Source organism: Apium graveolens, chromosome 2 (assembly GCF_009905375.1).
Source record: "Apium graveolens cultivar Ventura chromosome 2, ASM990537v1, whole genome shotgun sequence".
Classification (NCBI taxonomy): Eukaryota; Viridiplantae; Streptophyta; class Magnoliopsida; order Apiales; family Apiaceae; genus Apium; species Apium graveolens.
Window position 1 is genome coordinate 58999718 of NC_133648.1, and position 20465 is coordinate 59020182.

A 20465-nucleotide genomic window follows, 5' to 3' on the forward strand; every position below is an offset into this window, starting at 1 on the left:
GTATGAGAAATTGAAACAATTTTTTTTTAATATAATAGAAGATAGTGGGAGTCGGAGATATTTTTAAATCGATTTAATTCCGGAACGAGCCGGATGCGAAAGATTTCTATTTTAATAAACAAAGTACTTTCGCGTAACATACATATTAAGCGAACGATTGAGATTTGATTTATAACTATAAGAGATAATTGAATATTCATTCAAGGGATATCCTATTTGATTATTTATTTATAAGTAATACTTAAAGAGTTACTAAAATATCCAGAAAATATTTAAAGAGATATTGAAAAGTTTTTAAATCTATTCACTCTATCTAAAACGTATGTAACCATTCGAAGGATAATTATAAGATGTCAAATCCTATCTTAAGTATTTAATTAAGAAGTTTATCAATTCATTGAACCTTATTGAGAAAAATTTAGTACTTAAGGTTTTATCAATTCATTGAACCCTTCTTAAAAATATTATGAGACCGTAAATATTTAATATTTCGTACTTCTAAAAAATTATTTAAAAATAGACATAGTTCCCAAGGATACTTTCTAAATTATTCAAAATTATCGGAAGAGATCAATCATGTGAAACCTATCAAAACCTTAGGGAACTTAGTCCAGAAGCATAAGGGTTTTGCTTCCTCGCTTAACGAAAAACAAGTGATCAATATATGTAAAACTCTACTACAGGTAAGGGTTTGAAAATGATTTTAAATTCAAAACTCCGACAACTCCCAAGGATCAATTGAATTAAAAGTGATGAATAAATCATCTTATTTAAAGGTCAACTCAGAATGACCTATTCCTTCGATATAGGATTTTATGTAAATGATATAATTGTTTTGGGACTGGAATGTGGCCTGCCCGGCACGGAGAGGTATCAGATAGTGACCAAGCGCGAAGTGGCGCAGTATACAGTTATATGGTCTCTGTGACCATTGACTTTCGGACTTACACAGAAATGGGCGACCATCGTGTAATGTCTTGATAAGCCCAAAGGCGGCTAGGTTTGTATTCCTTCTATTAGTAGAGAAAATTTCGTATTCGGCTGATCACCGGTACGTGGTTTATTCCAGTATAGTCCCTTTCCTCCACTTTGGATAAATTGTTGTGAAACCTACGGTAGAAGGCCGATAAGGCTGAGTTTTAAATAAGGATGTTGATGTATATATATCACATCCATATGAGAATCTTGGTTCAAGCATCATATTGAGATTTTGAGATGGAATGAGTACGAGTATAAGCTGATTAAACTGATACATTTAAAGTTGAGTTTTTCATAAAATTGACAAGCATATAAATTTTTAGAAACCTTTGATATACAATGCTTAATAGTTGTTTTTCCCTAAATGAACATATTTAAATAATGGATATCTATATTTTGCTGAGTGTTAGTGCTTACTCTTGCTTTTATAAATATCATATCACAACAGATTACCAGCATGGCCCGAACCAGGATGACTGCCCGCAAGCGGGTAGGGGACGCACGTGAGTACCGTAGACTTTTCGTCCGCCAGCCACCTCGGGTAGACGAGTAGAGATAGTTTCCTATTGAGTACTTGAACCAAGACTATTTGTGACCCGAGCCAGTCTCATGTAGAGCTGTTCTCGGCGTTCACCCTTTTGGGATAATTTCCTTCGGTCTGTAATAACTTAAATACTTTAACGTTAATTTAGTAATGTTTCTGAGCATATAACCTGTGTGTGTGTGTGAGTTTGGTTAAAAGGTCGAGTAATGATGTGAAAAGAGGATTAATTATTTATTGGACAATATTAAGTGATCGTAACAACCCGAATTCCCGACCTTGAAATTGGGGTGTTACAGAAATGGTATCAGAGCGCTAGGTTATAAGTCTCAGAAACGTTAGGTGAATCAACTGAATCAATGAACTAGAACTCATATAGAGTTCGTGGTCGGGCTACGAGGGTAGCACTGACATTAAGAACCCTTAGGGGTGATTTAAGTATCGAAGGATAGTAATGTGTGTGTTAAATGACTTGTAGGTACCCGATGTGTTAGACCCTGAGGTTGATACGAGAGAGAGCATGATGAGGCCCTTTTAGCTGAGACCGAGGTAGCTGACCCTGCCCCCACTGTGGGCTTAGAGGTATTCGAGTACCCGGAGACTTATCCTGAGGAGGATCCAGAGGAGGACCCCACTGAGCCAGACACGGAGATAGCCCCTCCTGAGGATATTCCATACGGCAGCACAGAGGTTCCATCTCCAGAGATGATGAGGGTGGATGTGCATCAGAGGTCGATAGAGCATTTGTTTGATCGGCTCTCAGCAGCCCAGGCTCGAGTCGCTGAGCTCGAGAACGAGACGGGAGTAGCAGATTTGATGGATAGGATGATAGCTCTGCAGGCCAGAGTCACTGTACTGACTGAGGAGTTAGAGGCAGAGTTAGGGGCAGCCACCCCAGTGAGGACACCCACCCCGCCCCCTGTACCAGTTAGTCCCGCACGGACTGAGACCGACGACGGCATGGACCCTATTCTTGACGATGTGGCAGCGACTCCTGCAGATTCCCCACTTCCACCACCCATACCAGTCATATCCCTAGCAGATCACGACTGGGTGGTAGGTCGATACGCTACTGATCTGACAGCGGCCGAGGCCCGTATTGCCGAGCTGAGGGACCAGCTTTCCATCGAGCGGTACATGAGGATAGAGGCCCGAGGCAGGCGAGGATACCCCAGCGCCCGACGTGTGCGCAGCCGCATAGAGCAGAGGACCATCGGTAGGATTTACCGCTTATCCCCACAGCGTGACTTAGTGAGTAGGCGCGAGGTTATCAGGGTTGTGGTCCACGCTATGAGGCGAATTCGTGATATTGCTCGTGGCTAGTGGACACTGTTAGTAGTTGGTTGTTGTTCCTCAACGGTGGTACTTAGTTATTTTGTGATAGTTATTTTAGTTGTTATCTTTGATAGTGCCACCAGCTAAGGATTATTGTATTAAGGCAGATTGTACTTTTATTATTCAGTATATTGTACCCAGACCTGGCATATGGCCAAATTATATATAATTATCGTGGTGATTAGTTGCGATTTCTAGATTGTGGTTTAATCTTCTTTCATACTTGCATAATTATATACAGTCATAAAAAATCAGGAAGCATGAGGATTGGAAAATGAAAACAACCTAAATAAGTTTATGTAACAGGAAAATTCCGCCAAGGAGAATAGTAACAAGAACTCACCGGGCTGCATCTGGCGGCCAGGGCAGTAATAATGAACAAGGGCATCGAGCACAGACCCCACCATTAAGAATTAACGAAGAACGAAATGAGTATGATGATGAGGACTATGAAGAGTTAGAGGCTGAAGATACTCAGGGGATGGAAGTGCCAGTAAACCCTATGGAGCAGTTTGTAGAATTTCTGAGGCAAAACCTGCAACAGCAACAACCACCCCAGCAATCCCAGCAGGCCATGGCTAATGCGTTTAAATCTTTCAAGTCGGTCAAGCCCCCAGAGTTTCACGGTGTTGCTGACCCAATTCAGGCCAGGGCTTGGTTGAAAGAGGTAGAAAAGAACTTTGAGCGAATTGGCACTGAGGAAGCCCACAAGACTAATTTTGCCACTTATCTCTTAAAGGGTGAGGCTAACTATTGGTGGGAAGCCAAGAAAAACATGGAGCCCCAAGGGATTGTTATTTGGGAAAGATTCACTGAGTTGTTTTTAAAGAAGTATGTCCCGAAGTTTATGGAGATTCAGATGCAACGAAAGTTCCTAGAGCTGAAACAAGAGAATATGAGCGTAGCGGAATATGAAGCTAAGTTCACAGAATTGTTGAGGTTTTTGCCACAGTTGGTGGGCACCGAAGAGCAAAAGGCTGAGAGATTTCAACAGGGATTGAAGCAGTGGATTCAGAACAAGCTGGCAATTCTGGAGATAACTGACTATGCCACCCTAGTGCAGAAGGTCACAATAGCTGAAACAGGGAGTAAATTGAGCCAGAAAATGAAGCAAACTAAGAAACGAAAGTTTGATGGTCGAAGCAGGAGTGTGGGAGAGGAGAGCTTCCCTAGTAAGTTTGTCAGGGGGACGGCCTCCCAACCCAACCGCAGTACATGATTTGGGGGATCAGGGAGCGTGAGTGTGGCCCGGAGCGGGAACCAAACGGGAATGTCTTATTATAGCCAACCACGACCTCCTCTGCTAGAATGCAAGAGCTATGGTAAGAAGCATTCTGGGCAATATATGCAGAAACTGGTGACATGCTTTAAATGTGGTAAGGTAGGGCACTATGCCACAGCCTGTAACCAGGAAGCGGCTAAGTGTTTTCAGTGCGGAAAGACAGGACACATGAAGAAGGACTGCCCTGCGGTAGCCCCAGCTAGCTCGAGGGGTAGTGTAGCTGTATCCAACAGAGTGCCGACTGCCAGGACCTTTAATATGACTGTGAAAGATGCCGTAAGGAACACCAATGTTATAGCAGGTACGCTCCTCCTAAACTCCAATCCCGCCAATGTGCTATTTGATTCTGAAGCTACTAAGTCTTTCGTATCTAAGGAATTTGCCGAAAAATTGGACTTAAAAGTGGAACCTTTGAAAGAATCTTTGCAAGTGGAAATAGCTAATGAAGAGATTATCCCTTTAAATCAAGTTTATGCTAACTGCAACCTAGAATTAGGTGGAGTGAGATACCCAGTGGATTTAATTTCCTTTCGATTAGGGGAGTTTAAAATGATATTAGGAATGGATTGGCTATCTAGAAACCATGCCCATATTGATTGCGAGGGGAAGAAAGTAAAATTTAAACACCTAGTGGTAAGAGTATAATAATTAAGGGGCAACGGCAAACCAAGAAATTTCTAACTATAGTGCAGACCAAGAGACTTTTAAGGCAAGGATGTGAGGCCTACTTGGCTCACGTGGTGGATACCAAACGAGAAACCCCTGAGATCTACACCATACCTGTAGTTAATGGGTTCGAGGATGTATTTTCCAAGGATCTTCCCGGACTACACCCGGATCGGGAGATAGAATTTGCCATTGATTTAGCTCCCGGCACGGCACTAGTATCAAAGGCCCCATATCATTTTGCCCCCGTCAAAATGAAAGAGTTGGCTGATCAACTGCAAGATCTATTGGATAAAGGAATGATTAGACCGAGCGTGTCCCCGTGGGGTGCACCCGTATTATTTATGAAGAAGAAGGACATCAGCATGAGACTGTGCATCGATTATCGAGAGCTGAACAAGCTGACCATTAAGAACAAGTACCCATTGCCAAGAATAGATGACCTCTTTGACCAACTAAAGAATGCAACGTGTTTTTCCAAGATTGACCTTATGACAGGTTATCATCAACTTAAGATCAAACCGGAAGATATACCTAAGACTGCATTTCGCACTAGGTACGGATATTATGAGTTCCTAGTAATATCATTTGGTTTGACTAACGCACCCGCGGCTTTCATGGATCTGATAAACAAAGTCTTTAAGAAGTATCTGGATGAATGCGTGGTAGTCTTCATCGATGATATTCTAATTTACTCTAGATCGGAGGAGGAACATACAGAACACCTCAGGATAGTATTGGAAATCTTACGGAAAGAAAAATTGTATGCCAAATTCTCAAAGTGTGAATTTTGGTTGAAAGAAGTTCAGTTTTTGGGTCATGTGATTAGTAAGGAAGGAATTCTCGTAGACCCTGCAAAGATAGAAGCTGTCGCTAATTAGGAACAACCAACCTCGCCTACCGAGGTAAGAAGCTTTATTGGACTGGCCGGGTATTATCGAAGGTTTGTAAAGGATTTCGCCAAGATAGCAGGCCCGTTGACTAGGCTTACTCGGAAAACAGAAAAGTTTATTTGGACAGAGAAATGTTAGGAGAGTTTCCAAGAATTGAAGAAAAGGTTGGTATCGGCCCCGGTGCTGGCCGTACCAGACGATAAAGAGAACTTTGTGATTTATAGTGATGCATCCCATAAGGGTTTGGTATGTGTGCTGATGCAGCACGGTAAGGTGATTGCCTATGCATCCAGGAAATTAAAGGAATATGAAGTGAGGTACCCCACCCATGACTTAGAATTAGCCGCCATAGTGTTTGCCCTAAGATATAGAGACATTACCTATACGGAGAAAAGTGTGAAATTTATACTGACCACAAGAGTCTTAAATATATCTTCACCCAGAAGGAGCTAAACATGAGGCAGAGAAGGTGGTTAAAATTAATTAAGGACTATGACTGCAAAATTCTTTATCACCCGGGGAAGGCCAATGTGGTGGCCGATGCCTTTAGTCGTAAGGAAAGATTGAAAAGGATCACCACGTCAGAGGATTTGATCAGAGAATTTGAAAAATTACAGATTGAGGTCAAGGTCACTGAGCCAGGGACCGAAGGTTTGTATGAGATGGTTATGCAACCGGAGCTACTGGAAAAGATTAGGCGATGCCAAGGAATAGCGTTGAGGGAAAACAAAGAACTGCTAAGCGGAGATGAGGCCAAGTGTGACCCAGACGAGAAGGGAATTAGGAGGCATGCCTACAGGATATGGGTCCCTAATGTCCAAGAATTAAAGGATGAAATTTTACATGAAGGACACAGCTCTAGATATACAGTCCACCCAGGAAGCACCAAAATGTACCAAGATTTGAAGGAGTACTACTGGTGGCCTAACATGAAGAAGGATGTAGAGGAGTGGGTCAGTAAGTGTATGACCTGTCAGAGAGTAAAGGGAGAACACCAGCGACCAAGTGGACTTTTACAACCCTTAGAAATTCCGATGTGGAAATGGGAGCAGATAGCTATGGATTTTGTGGTAGGATTACCCCGAACTAAGACTAACCGTGATGTAATATGGGTAATTGTAGACCGACTAACCAAGTCAGCGCACTTTCTTCCAATCAAGGAAACCTACACAGTGGATAGATTCGCGGAGCTACACATTAAGGAAATTGTGGTAAGACATGGAGTGCCAGTAGCTATCGTATCTGACCGAGATCCCCGACTCAACTCCAGATTTTGGAGGAGCTTTCAGGAATGCCTAGGAACCAAACTAAACATGAGCACCGCTTACCATCCACAAACAGATGGACAAAGTGAGTGAACCATTCAGACATTCGAGGACATGTTGAGAATGCGTGTAATTGATTTTAGGGGTTCTTGGGATGAACACCTGTCTTTGATAGAGTTTGCCTACAACAACAGTTATCATGCGAGTATCGAAATGCCCCCATACGAGGCGTTATATGGCCGAAGGTGCCGTTCGCCCTTGTATTGGGATGAAGTTGGTGAGAGAAAGTTACTAGGTCCCAACTTGGTACAAATGACAAGGGACATAGTTTAATTAGTTAGAGGGCGCCTAGTAGTAGCCCAAGACCAACAGCGTAAATACGCCGATCTGGCACGGAAGGACAGAGAGTATGAAGTGGGTGACCAAGTATTTCTGAAAGTGTCACCACGGAAAAGATTGATGAGATTTGGGAAGAAGGGGAAGCTGAGCCCCCGTTATATTGGACCTTTCGAGATTCTAAGACGGATATGACCTGTGACATACGAGTTAGCTTTACCTCCAAATCTTCAACAGGTTCATAATGTTTTTCATGTATCAATGTTGAGAAAGTATAATGCGGATGCCAAACATATAGTGGAGTATGAGCAAGTAGACCTTCAACCAGATCTGTCCTATGATGAACAGCCAATTGAAATCATTGACCGAAAAGAGCAAGTACTCCGGAACAAGAGTGTCAATCTAGTCAGAGTCTTATGGAGGCATCACAACGTCGAGGAGTCGACTTGGGAATTAGAGAGTCACATGCAAGAAAAGTACCCCCATCTATTTGTGGATTGATTCCGGGACGGAATCCTTTTAAGGGGGGAGACTGTAAGACCCTGATTTTTGTAATATTTTAAAACTTTAGTGAATAGTAACTGGAACTAATTATGTAATACGTATGGAGTTCATCACAAATATGAACAGTGGAATTTTGGAAATCCGAGATCATATTCTTGTTTATCGCGGAAAATAAGTGAATGTAAAAGCCGTCGGAATTCGAAGATTCACGATTATACTATATGTTTTCGTATCCATAAGGAATGGCATAGAACCGGGGATACTACGTAGAATAAACATTATATCAAGGTGTTTCTATGATCAAGAGAAAGGAATAGAATTGGTTAAAGGATTATAAGCAATAAAAGAATTCACTACGAAACAAAATGTTATGCGAGAAAACTATCAGAATAAAATGACAAGTGCATGAGTGTAAATTAAATAAGAAGTGAATGGAAGCCATGCAAGGTGGCCATGCAAGATCCTACACCCAACTAGTAGTTAGAAGTGTAGCTAGTAGTTAGTAAATCAAACTAGAATAGCAGCATGAATAGTGTAGGGGAGACAAGAAGTACCATGCACCATGCTTCTACTTTTCTACTCAACCACACAAATAATCAAGTCAAACCTCCACTTTTCTTTTGTCCAAATAATTATATGCCAACCCATACTTCTATTTTACACCACACCACTCAAGTACCCAAGTCAAGAAAAGCTCCCACACTCCTCATTCCAGCAGTTCGGATTTTCAGACCAAGGGGGAAAGAAAAATCTATAACTTGAGTTTTAGAGCTTCATAAATCATGAAATTTGGACCATAGCTTCCTCAGTACATATAAAAGGTACGCGCAAATTTTTATGGCCATTCATTAAGGATTTCATAGGTAAATCGTGGTCCAAATTTGGGCATATTTTTGGTGGTTAGAAACTAAGTTATGTTCTTGATGTTTTCTTGTTAGTTTAGGGCTTGTTAAGGATAGATCAAGCTTCTCCAAGTTTAATAAACTCTTCCTAGGTATTCTAAGGATCAAATAAAGGTATAACTCTTCACCCTTAAAGATTTTATGGTTGAATTTTAAGAATTTATGTTATATAGTTTCAAGATTCAAAAGATTGTGAGTGCTTGAGGTTTGTGTGTCTAAATCTTGTTAAGTTTTAAAGATTATGAGATGTGGTTCTTGGATGTTACACTAGATGATTTAGATAATGAGTAGATGAGTGAATCTTGAGAAGTAAAAAGTGTTGTGTTGGTCATAAGTAGTGATTGTTTCAAGAATAAGTAGTAGAAATGGAATGTGGAGCGTATTGCACTTGGTCTGCCTTCTGTAGTATATTCGGCCATATAAATGTTTTAAACTTGTGAGTCACTGGCAATGAATGGGTAGATCTTGATTTTTAGTTTCTGCACATGTGTGGATCGTCGCGAGGGGATTTACGGTTTAGGAGTTACGACCGTTTTAGTGTAGAGCGTTCATACGAAAAGCCAACTGCACATAAGGCCACTTGCATGATAATTTTGAAAGGCTAAAAATGATTTCAGAATCTTGAAAAAATCATGATAATTAAATAATGCAGCAAGGAAGACTGTCCAAAAAGAATTTTAAGAAAATATTAATTTTTTGATTTTATAAAAATATTTTAGTGAAGAGAATCGATAATCGCGTACTAACTATGATCGTTAGTTATTGATTTTAGATCGCAAACAAAAGCCCCGAGACCATACCACTCCTAGCACTCGAGGCAAGTTTACGAAACCCTATCACAAATTGTCTATGCTATATATATTGTTGTGATATTGATGCCATGATTTACAGTTCGAAAATATATGCTTGTCTGTGATATCAATACATTCAAATTACGCGATTATTTACGAAAACAAACTTCGTTTTATACGAGTATGAGAAATTGAAACGAAATTTTTTTTAATATAATACAAGATAGTGGGAGTCGGAGATATTTTTAAATCAATTTAATTCTGGAATGAGCCGAACGTGAAAGATTTCTATTTCAATAAACAAAGTACTTTCGCGTAACATACATATTAAGCGAACGATTGGGATTTGATTTATAACTATAAGAGATAATCGAATATTCATTCAAGGGATATCCTATTTGATTATTTATTTATAAGTAATACCTAAGGAGTTACTAAAATATCCGGAAAATATTTAAAGAGATATTGAAAAGTTTTTAAATCAATTCACTCTATCTAAAACGTATGTAACCATTCGAAGTATAATTATAAAATGTCAAATCCTGTCTTAAGTATTTAATTAAGAAGTTTATCAATTCATTGAACCTTATTGAGAAACATTTAGTACTTAAGGTTTTATCAATTCATTGAACCCTTCATAAAAATATTATGAGACCGTAAATATTTAATATTTCATACTTCTAAAAAATCATTTAAAAATAGACATAGTTCCCAAGGATACTTTCTAAATTATTCAAAATTCTCGGAAGAGATGAATCATCTGAAACCTATTAAAACCTTAGGGAACTTATTCTAGAAGCATAAGGGTTTTGCTTCCTCGCTCAACGATAAACAAGTGATCAATGTATGTAAAACTCTACTACAGTTATGGGTTTGAAAATGATTTTAAATTCAAAACTCCGATAACTCCCAAGGATCAATTGAATTAAAAGTGATGAATAAATCATCTTATTTAAAGGTCAACTCAGAACGACCTATTCCTTCGATATAGGATTTTATGTAAATGATATAATTGTTTTGGGACTGAAATGTGACCTGCCTGGCACGGAGAGGTATCGGGTAGTGACCAAGCGCGGAGTGACGCAATATACAGTTATATGGTCTCTGTGACCATTGACTTTCGGACTTGCACGGAAATGGGCAACCATCGTGTAATGTCTGGATAAGCCCAAAGGCGGCTAGGTTTGTATTCCTTCTACTAGTAGAGAAAATTTCGTATTCGGCTGATCATCGGTACGTGGTTTATTCCAGTATAGTCCCTTTCCTCCACTTTGGATAAATTATTGTGAAACCTACAGCAGAAGACCGATAAGGCTGAGTTTTAAATAAGGATGTTGATGTATATATATCACATCCATATGAGAATCTTGGTTCAAGCATCATATTGAGATTTTGAGATGAAATGAATACGAGTATAAGCTGATTAAATTGATACATTTAAAGTTGAGTTTTTCATAAAATTGACAAGCATATAAACTTTTAGAAACCTTGGATATACAATGCTTTATCATTGTTTTTCCCTAAATGATCATATTTAAATAATGGATATCTATATCTTGCTGAGCGTTAGTGCTCACTCTTGCTTTTATAAATATCATATCACAACAGATTACCAGCATGGCCCAAACCATGATGACTGCCCGCAAGCGGGTAGGGAACGCACGTGAGTACTGTAGACTGTTCGTCCGTCAGCCACCTCAGGTAGGTGAGTAGAGATAGTTTCCTTTTGAGTACTTGAACCAAGACTATTTGTTACCCGAGCCAGTTTCATGTAGAGCTGTTCTCGGCGTTCACCCTTTCGGGATAATTTCTTTCAGTCTGTAATAACTTAAATACTTTAACGTTAATTTAGTAATGTTTCTGAGAATATAACCTGTGTGTGTGTGAGTTTGGTTAAAAGGTCGAGTAATGATGTGAAAAAAGGATTAATTATTTATTAGATAATATTAAGTGATCGTAACAACCCGAATTCCCGACCTTGAAATTGGGGTGTTGCAGCAGCTAAGGAAGGGGATTAGGTTTCTCTGATCCCAAAGGAGCCAATTGTGATTGAATCCCTTCCATCTACAGAACCAAAATTTACTGAAGCCACTAAATCTACACCTCCACTGTCGCCAATTCAAGCTGAAGAAATATCTCAAGACAGAGTGCCTACACCTTCTATGTCTCCTATTCACTCTCCAGTACATGCTGATAATCCAGGTACAAGTGCTGAAATAGATATTCACAACTTGAATGTGCCTGAGGTTATGTACTTGGAAGCTCCAACCGTTCCTCAACATACTCCACAAACAACACCAATTTTCGATGCTGATTTCAATATAAATATTCCAACAACACCTCTTCTGAATCTAGATGATGAAGATCAGATATTAGGTGAGCATCAGAATTTGGATGTTGATAAGAATTTACTGCCAGATCAGCACTTAGAGGATGGTTTTGAAACCTCTATAGCCTCACATACTATCATTTTATCTGAGAATGCAGATTCTGCAGACTCTGTAAGTTCTGATGTTGCAAATGTTGACACTATTGGTGAAGCTGCTACAAATGTAAATGCTGATGTAGCTGGTCCTTCAGGACATGCACCTCTACAAACAGTTGATAATGCTGAATTGATTAAAAAGTTTATGAGAGAGGATGCACCAGTACCTTGGAGTGAAACTAATAGAGGAAGGGAATGGATCAAGGAGGGGAACACAGTTGATTTTGTTCCTACTACAAATATTCTTGCTAAGCTCCTGGCTAAAGCTGATGAGATGGTGGTGAATGATGACTTCATAGCACAGCTCAGAGTTACTCCATTGAGTACCAGGAACCTTCAAGGTCAACACTCAATAACTCAAGCCAAGGTGAACAAAATTCAAGAAACACTGATTCAACAAGACATGAACTTTAAACTGAATAAGAACATATTTTTCAAGCCTGCCTTTAGCAGGTTGAGGCTATTGAGAAAGCTCAGGAGAAATAGCAAGCTCAGATTGATGAAGTACTAAAAAATCAAGCTTCTCAACAAGTTCAACTAAATGAAATCCAATCTTCAGTGGAACTACTTCTCTCTCCCCTACTACCTGATGATGCCAAAAAGGGGGAGAAGGTGGTTAAGTCCAAATGCTCTACTAATTTAGCACTGAAGAAAAAGGATGATGGAAATGATACAGGAAAACTCTGAAAAGGGTAGAGGTCATGGTCAAGGCAAAGGCCCTTCATCTAGGAAAGCAGGAACTTCTACACAGAGATCAAGCTCTGATTCTGATAGAAGAATAAGTTCTGATAAGCAAGTTCTGACTAAACCTGATGTTCTGATACAAGGTGGAATTCAAGAATCACAGAAGTTTATGCAGACACTGAAGTTCAAGGGGAAGGAAACAACAGTCTACTATCAAGACCCCAAGTTACAGAAGCTGGATGAAGAAATTTCAAAGAGACTATTTCTCAAAGACAATCCAAGAATGGACTTTGAAAGTCTGAAGGAAGAAGAAGCCAGACTTAAAGCACAAAATATCAAATCCAAGTCTAAAGCTTCTATTACTGCAAAGAAACCTCCAAAGCCTAAGGGCATTGTGATTAAAGAGAAGACAAACTCTGAGGCAACCAAATCTGAATCCAAATCCAAATCACAAGTATTGGTAGATCCAAGGTTCAAGGGCAAACCTAATGTTGATGAACCTGTAAAGATATATATGCCAATCATGGATCTGGAAGCAAAATCTGATGAAGATACTAGTCTGATTTTGAAAAAGAAGAATATTCAAACAACCTCTGACATAGTTAATGTTGTTCAAGATCAGGACTTTGTAAATTCTGATATTACAATGAAGCAAGCAACTTCTGATAGAGCTCAAGTTATCTTGATATCAAAAGATAAAGGAAAGGAAACCTCTGACATTGCTCATGTTAAACCTTCAAAAATTCTACTACCTGGATTTACTAAATCTCAACAATCTGCTCAACCAATGAAGACTTCAATAAATGTTTTTAAGGGTAAATTGCTCCAAGGGAAGGAAGCTAGAGATAAAACAGGACTGGGTAATGCTGATGAGAGAAGAGTAAACAACTCTACCTTAGATCCTACATCTCTTTCTGAACCAGGAGTAGGGATAACTCCAGAAAGATTGAATCAATTGGATTCTGTACAAATAGTCTACCACTCTCTGCTAAAAGAAGATATCATGCTATACTTCATGACAGATAGGAGGGTATTCCAGATAAGAAAGGATGTTATTCGTTTGAAGTACTTTGAAGAATTGCAACATGTGCTATTTCTACTTCAAGTGAAAAACAGATCAACATATGGTGCTGCCAGATACATAAGGTCTGATATTGAAAGATAGAAGAAACTTTACTCTGTAAAGTCTGACAAGCCATACTATCCTAAGTACAAAGCTCACAATGGAGAACTAGTTGAGATGAAGCCTAATACTGCTAAAATCACTACATTTTTGGATATTAAGGGACTGGAATTTAATCTGGAGTCTGACAAAGCTTATCTGATCAAACTGGATCAGGAAATAAGGAAAGCAAAGATTAATGATCTCAGGGCTGCTATCTTTTAAACAAGAGAAGATACAGTTGAACTTAAAGATGCAAAAAGGAGGATGCAGAATGAACTTGAATATGCTGAGAGAACTCTTTCGAAGAACTATCTCAGAACAACTCCTGACATTAGAGAGATCACACACTGAAGCCAATTCAAGAACTACAGCTAATAAATTTTGAAGGATATAAGGTTAAAGCTGATATCAGACTTTAAGGATGATAAAAGCTCTAAAGACTGTGAGTTGTAGTTATTTAATCAAATTCTCGTATGCATTTGTACTTAATGTTTTTGACCTCATCAAATATCTATTGAACTTGTATATTATGCTAAGTTACAAGTTGAGGGAGATTGTTAGATATATTTGTGATGTCATGTCTAATAATGACTTGTGTTAGTTTTCAGATCTTGACTAACAGGACAAATCAGGACTTAAATGGAAATCAGTACTTATACTGAAGTCAGAACTTAAGATATCAGAACTTAAGTTACCAGAACTTAAGATATCAGAAGATATTCATCAGGAGATAATATAAGGACTTAAGAAGACTTCCGGATAAGGAAGATGGCTGATTGAAGGGAAAGAAAATCAAGACTAAAACAAGAAGAGATATGCATGGAGAAGAATTCTATGAAGAATAGAAGACTTGGAGGAAAAGATAACTAATTGATATATTTTAGGATGCAGACTTATATTCGATATCAATTAGAAGATTATCTTGTAACTGTGTGTCTTTATATAAACACAACATAGGGTTTACACTAGAATTGTTATCTTAATCGAGAATATTATTCATTGTAACCCTAGCAGCTCTCGTGATATTTGTTCATCACTGAGAGAGAACGGTTTCATTGTAATACTGTTTTATTAATAAGATTATTATGTGTTTCATACTTGTGTTCTTAATTCGAATTGATTGTAGTATACACTGTATTCAACCCCCTTCTACAGTGTGTGTGACCTAACAAATAATCTTAATAATAAAACAGCATTGCAATGGAACCGTTCTCTCTCAGTGATGAACAAATATCATGAGAGCTGCTAGGGTTACAATGAATAATATTCTCGATTATATTAACACATCTAGTGTAAACCCTATGTTGTGTTTATATACCACACAGTTATAAGATAATCTTCTAATTGATATCGAATATAATTCTACATCCTAAAATATATCAATTAGTTATCTTTTCCTCCAATTCTTCTATTCTTCATAGAATACTAGGGTTATCTTTTCCTTTAAGCATACCATAAATTTCATCAAGAGTAGTTTGATCAAGAGCATAGTTGTCTCTGATAGAAGTTGCCTTCAAATCCCAACTTTCAATAAGAGCTAAAAGGAATTTAAGATTAGAATCTTCAAGATCATATTCCTTATCCACCAGTGACAGATCATTCAAGAGTTTGAAAAATCTGTCATATAAACCAGTTAATGTCTCATCAGGTTTTAAGTCAAAGTGTTCATACTCTTGAGTAAGTATAGTCCTCCTGTTCTTCTTAATTGCATCAGTTCCCTGGCATCTTGTCTCCAAGGCATCCCATATCTCCTTTGCAGTCTTGCAGTTGATTCCCCTGTTTGACATGACATTATCAATGGCACTATACAGCAAATGCCTTAACTTTGCATCCTTGGCAATAGATGAGATATCTTCAGTTGTATACTCACTTTTCTCCTTTGGTACAGTCTTTGCTAGCTGATCTGCAACTACAATAGAGAGCTTGGTTGGCTTATATGGCCCTTCATTAATTCTGTCAAGGTATTCTGGATCTGTAGCTTCCAGAAACATAGCCATCGTTACTTTTCATATGGGATACTCAGAAGGTCTCAGAATGGGAACCCTAATAGTCTTATATCGACTGTGATTTGAGTCTTTGGAGTTTCTATAGTTTTGGTGGGCTTGGTTGGAGTTTGTTCTTCTTCAGACATGATTGTTTTGGATCTTTACTGTAATTGTGTTAACAGATAGGCTCTGATACCACCTGTTAGGTCACACACACTATAGAAGGGGTTTAAATATAGTGTATAATACAATCAAATCGAATTTAAGAACACAAGTATGTAATAAAGAATAATCTTATTAATAAAACAGTATTGCAATGGAACCGTTCTCTCTCAGTGATGAACAAATATCACGAGAGATACTAGGGTTACAATGAATAATATTCTCGATTATATTATCACATCTAGTGTAAACCCTATGCTGTGTTTATATACCACACAGTTTCAAGATAATCTTCTAATTGATATCGAATATAATTCTGCATCCTAAAATATATCAATTAGTTATCTTTTCCTCCAAGTCTTCTATTCTTCATAGAATTCTTCTCCATGCATATCTCTTCTTGTGTTAGTCTCAATCTTCTTTTCCTTCAATCACCCGTCTTCCTTATTTGAAAGTCTTCTTAAGTCCTGATATTATCACCTGATGAATATCTTCTGATATCTTAAGTTCTGATAACTTAAGTTCTGATATCTTAAGTTCTGACTTCAGTATAAGTACTGATTTCGAGTTAAGTCCTGATTTGTCCTGTTAGTCAAGATCTGAAAACTAAACACAAATCATTATTAGACATGTCATCACAAATATATCTAACAATCTCCCCCAACTTGTAAATTAGCATAATATACAAGTTCAATAGATATTTGATGATGTCAAAAACATTAAGTACAAATGCATATGAGAATTTGTCTAGATAACTACAACTCACAGTCCTTGTAGATTTTACCATCCTTAAAGTCTGATATCAGCTTTAGCCTGTATATCCTTCAAAATTTAATAGTTGTAGTCCTTAACTTGGCTTCAGTTTGTGATCTCTTGAATGTCAGGAGTTGTTCTGAGATAGTTCTTCAAAAGAGTTCTCTCAGCATAGTCAAGTTCATTTATCATCCTCCTTTTAGCATCTTTAAGTTCAACTGTATCTTCTCCTGAAAGATAGCAGCCATGAGATCATTAATCTTTGTTTTCCTTAAAAGTAGTGATCTTGGCGGTATTAGGCTTCATCTCAACTAATTCACCATTGTGAGCTCTGTACTTTGGATATTACGGTCTGTCAGACTTTACAGAGTAAAGTTTCTTCTGCCTTTGAATATCAGATTTTAAGTAACTGGCAGCACCATCTGTTGACCTATTCTTCACTTGAAGTAGAAATAAAACATGTTGCAGTTCTTCATAATACTTCAACCAAATTGCATTCTTTCTTATCTGGAATACTCTCCCATCTATCATAAAATAAAGCATTATGTCTTCTTTCAGCTTGGAGTTGTAAACCATCTGTACAGACTCTAATTGATTTAGTCTTTCTGGAGTTGTCCCTACTCCTGGTTCAGAAAGAGATGTAGGAACTAAGGTAGAGTTGTTTACTCTTTTCTCATCAGCATTACCCAGTCCTATTTTATCTCTAGCTTCCTTCTCTCGGAGCAATCTACCCTTAAAAACATTTGGTGAAGTCTTCATAGGTTGAGCAGATTGTTGAGCTTTAGTAAACCCATGTAATAAAACTTTTGAAGGTTTAACATGAGCAATATCAGAGGTTTCCCTTTCTTCTGATGTCAAGAAAACTTGAGCTCTGCCAGAGGTTGCTTGAATATTGCTTTTCTTCTTCAAAATCAGAGTTGAATCTTCATCAGATTTTGCTTCCAGATCCATAGTTGGCATATATATCTTTACAGGTTCATCAACTTTTACCTTACCCTTGAATCTAGGATCAACTTCCACATGTGATTTGGACTTGTTCTTATATGCCTCAGTATCTGTCCTCTCTTTCATCACAATGCCCTTAGGCTTAGGTGGTTTCTTTGTTGTGACTTGAGTTTTAGACTTTGATTTAGATTTGTCATTTTCAGCTTTCAGTCTAATCTCTTCTTCCTTTAGACTTTCAATATCCAAGCCTGGATTGTCCTTTAGGAACAGCCTTTTGGAGATCTCTTCATCAAGTTTCAGAGTTTGTTCATCAGAACTCATGCTTTTACCAGTATCAGAACTTGTTCTTTGACTTGTAGTTCTGGCTTCCCTTGACAAAGAACCCCTGCCTTGACTTAGACCTCTACTCCTTTCAGAGTTTCCCTGGTCTTCATTATCATCATCCTTACCCTTCAGTGATTGATCAGTTTTGCATTTGGACTTAATCACTTCTGTAATAACCCCAAAATTTTTGAACTTTTAATAACCCTTATGAATAGTGTTTTGCTGATTATGCTGAATAAGAAAACTTTCCATGCCACACTATGTAGGGGTTCTTCTATTGTTATTCTGAGATCTTATTAGTACTTTATATGGGATATAAGTGTATGTAAAGATCGTCAGAATCCAAATCCGAACACTTTGATTTGCCCCGAAAATCCACCAGATACCGAAAGAATTGAGTATAAGGTAACAGGATAAAAAGGATTTAAATTCAAGGATTATAAGAGAGGATCATAAAAGGAATATAGTGTATTAAGAAAGGTTAAGGAAACCCAAGTAATAAGATCCCGGGTATGATCCCTCAAACGATAAATGAAAACGAAAGTTAAGCGAACCGTATAACAGATCAGCGGTCATTAGCCAAGTAATTAGAAGCTAATCAAAGAGGTTAGTGAGGATGATGTCATCAAACCAATAAGAGGAGGACAAGTGGGGGAGGATGACATAACAAGGTGACATAAGCATGACATAAGGGAAAGAAGTGTGGTTGATTTATAACCACACAATTTTTCATGGTTAAAAATGATTAAAACAAAAATCAACCAATCAAGGCAAATCAAAACAAATCACAAAAACACAAAAGCTCTTCCCTTTTCTTCAAAGAAAGCTCTTGACTTTTTCCTTATTTCAAGAGAAGAATTTTCAAAAATCAAGATCCAACCATTGTTAAATCACAAGGTAATTATCCAAGGTCCCTTATGATTAGTTATGGCTATCCTAGAAGTTTGAGCCTCCAATTCTTCATGATTCTCTTCCAATAAATCAATGAAGAAGATAATGAATAGTGTTTTCAAGATTTCTAACTTGGTTTTCTTTGTTTTTCCTTTATGATCCAAGCATTCCTAAGCTATCTCAAGGCTTCCTAAGGCTTCCTAGCTACTCTAATCACTTCAAGGAAGGTATAACATCTCCAAACCCTAACCTTACTTTGAATATTAGGATGGTTTTGATTGTTATGGTAAAAGAGAAGCTTGATGCTTGTATGTTTAGAGTTTGGGTTGGAGTTGTAGTAATTTGGATGTTGAAATCTTGTTAATTAGTTAAAGAACTTAAGTAAACTTTTAGTTCATGATTGGGAAGTAGTATAAGTTGATAATATTGAGTTTTTGGGGCTGTTATGGTGAAGTATGGATGAGTTTGGTTGTAATGTTGATTGTGGGTTGATTGTGGGTTGATTTGGAATGGTCTAAATTTGGGTAATCGCGTAAACATAGCCGTCGTAATGCCCGATTTACCATAGACTGTTTTTGTTCTTAACATCAGAACTCTTGAACTCACTATTAGGTTTTGACCATTGCCATGTTTAGATAGTTCATGTTACGAGCTTCGTTTTGATATGTGGTTCGTTTGAATCCGATGAACGGTTTAGGAGAAACGACCGTTTTAAGTAACGGCGTTTCGCGACCGAACCATTACCCTTCGCCTTACTTTGAAACCTTGGTTAAGGACTTTAAATGACTAATTTGGGTATGAAACAATTATGATAAGTAAACTAGGCAGTTGGTAAGGTACTCGCGAAAGAATCCCCTTAAAAATATTAATGGTTAATTTATTAAAAATGGTGGTGATAGGGATAAATAAGTCCTGATTTTATAATTAATGGGCTGCTAGGCCCAATAAGAAGATGTATGATATTCAGACCAGAAAGGTTAAGCCTGATGGACCAGATCAGGCCTGGTGGAATAAAAAAGGCCCAAAAGCCCTGATTATTAATTAATTTCGTAATTAATTAATAAGGGAAAAATCAGCTATTGAGAAGAGTCCCGATAAGGATATAAATCCTTATAGATTAGCCTCAAGGGGACCTAAAAGGATAAGGAATCAGCTTCCTACTTACTAGGACTCCTAAGTCTATTCTAATTATGAGACTTGCCCACCAGGTCTCCTATACTAAGTCAAATTCAAGGACTCCCAACATCTATATAAGGGGCCTCACCCCACAAATCAGAACTACGTTTTTTGGCTTGATTCTCTAATTCACAGAGATACGTAGGCATCTCGTAAAGGCAGAATTAAGCTACGATACACGAGAGCAGCCATTAAAGGCCTTGAGCTCCCGAATCTTAGTAATAAATACAGCAAATAATAACCTTAGTTTTTTATCCATAACATTTGGCGCCGTCTGTGGGAAACACAACAACAACCATGGCGAGAACACGGAGAACAATTGGAGCTCTAGAGGAAGGAACACCAACCCAGGTGATTTCATCAACCGTGGAGGTTCCTCCCCATTCAACTTATGCATCTACT

At 38.1% G+C, this 20465-nt stretch overlaps 1 protein-coding gene across 1 annotated transcript; it reads left to right on the plus strand.

The window, feature by feature from the left end:
* The first annotated feature begins 4124 nt into the window (after positions 1-4124).
* Positions 4125-4781, plus strand: LOC141689972 (uncharacterized). The gene has a single exon (XM_074494529.1). It carries the CDS (start codon positions 4125-4127, stop codon positions 4779-4781), a length of 657 nt encoding a protein of 218 aa, XP_074350630.1.
* Positions 4782-20465: the final 15684 nt, after the last annotated feature.